Genomic DNA, 1,551 nt, shown 5'->3' with positions numbered 1-1,551 from the left:
CACAGCTCCTCTTCTGTTTACCTTTTTAAATAATTTCGATGGTCGGGGGGCAGACACCGTCACTATAGGATTTTCACTAAGTAACTCCTGAAATGGAGGAGCAGAGAAGTGTGTTAGACTGCGACTCTGCGTAGGGTTTTGGGTGGGTAACTGCTGAATTAGAAGGGCAGAGAAGTGTGTTAGACTGCGACTCTGCCTCCATGTCTCAACTCTGGGTTGTCATGGATTTGGTCCACTAATAAACTTAAAAAGCCAGATTTCTAGAAATGAGAGCTGCTCCTTCCCAAGTGGGATGGATGCCGTCTCTCCGGATCAGACCAGGTCTTCCCCAGAAAGTCTGCCAATGATCTACAAAGCCCACATCGTTTGCTGGACACCACCTCGACAACCAGCGGCGGAATGACGACATGCGGCTATACATGTCATCACTGGTCAGATTTGGCAGGGGTCCAGAGAAAACTACGGTGTCCGACATTGTTTTTGCATATGTACACACCGACTCAACATTAATCTTAGTGACCTCCGACTGGCGTAACCGGGGGTCATTACCGCCGACGTGAATAACAATCTTACTGTATTTACGTTTATCCTTAGCCAGCAGTTTCAAATAAGACTCAATGGTCCTGCTCTGGCCCCAGGGATGCACTTAACTATGGCCGCTGGCTTCGCTAACTTCACGTTTCTCAAAATGGAGATTTTATATGGTGTATTCTTGCTTCTGGCGGCTGTAAGAATATCCAAGCAGGAATTCCATAATTTTGCTACCTTACAAACTTAAGAGGGAGGTCGGTGCTATTTTTGGAGTGATTGTGAACACTTCTTTTCTAATCGTGAATGTTTTTTTAAGAGCCTGGTGTTGGTCTGGGGATTGGAGTCTGCTGTCTGACGCTGGAGAACTGCGCTCCTGGGATCTACATCCATAGCCTGGCACTGGGATCTGTGGCAAAGATGGATGGCAGGCTCAGGTAGAATTTTCAGGGTCATCTTTGACATGGAAACAGATGAAGTTAACATGTAGTCGCACTGATACAAAGATACAAGATAAGCTCAATGATTAAAATGTTATTCGTGATGTGTACATTTTTGTTGGGGTTTGTACAAGGAAAGCTCTCCTACAGTGTGGTGCTGACGCCTGTGCTTCTCTGGACAGTCGTGGAGATCAGATACTGGAGGTGGACTCAGTCAGTCTTCGTCATGCTGCTCTCAGCGAGGCCTATGCCATCCTCAGTGAATGTGGCCCTGGACCGGTCAGCCTCATTATAAGTAGGCATCCTAACCCCAAGGTAAGAGTCTATCTCTATTCATATAGATTGAACCATTCTCTTTTAAGATATTTAACATCTTAGAACTGTGTAAGAGTCTGATAATCTGTAGAACAGCATGAACCCTTGGGGTCTCTTTTCAAAAACACGGCAGACAATGTCCCACAAGGTACTTTGAGCATGTCAGAAGAATCCATGGCCATCTTCACAAGCCCTCCAGCTACTGCAGAGCAACCAGCCCCAGCATGATGCTGCCACCGCTCTGTAGTTGGGATGGCGGGTTTTTCAT

At 46.4% G+C, this 1,551-nt stretch overlaps 1 protein-coding gene across 1 annotated transcript in view; it reads left to right on the top strand.

Moving 5' to 3' along the window:
• Nucleotides 1–1,551, top strand: part of pdzd2 (PDZ domain containing 2) — a 60,975-nt gene that overhangs the window by 35,584 nt on the left and 23,840 nt on the right. The window contains exons 11-12 of the mRNA XM_046034046.1: nucleotides 848–965; nucleotides 1,151–1,283. Of these exons, the coding sequence (XP_045890002.1) occupies nucleotides 848–965; nucleotides 1,151–1,283 (251 nt within the window). The remainder of the gene's footprint in view (nucleotides 1–847; nucleotides 966–1,150; nucleotides 1,284–1,551) is intronic.

Source organism: Micropterus dolomieu, linkage group LG21 (genome assembly GCF_021292245.1).
Source record: "Micropterus dolomieu isolate WLL.071019.BEF.003 ecotype Adirondacks linkage group LG21, ASM2129224v1, whole genome shotgun sequence".
NCBI classification, from domain to species: domain Eukaryota; kingdom Metazoa; phylum Chordata; class Actinopteri; order Centrarchiformes; family Centrarchidae; genus Micropterus; species Micropterus dolomieu.
The sequence above is the reverse complement of the archived record's forward strand: the minus strand, read 5'-3'. Positions and strand labels throughout refer to the sequence as shown.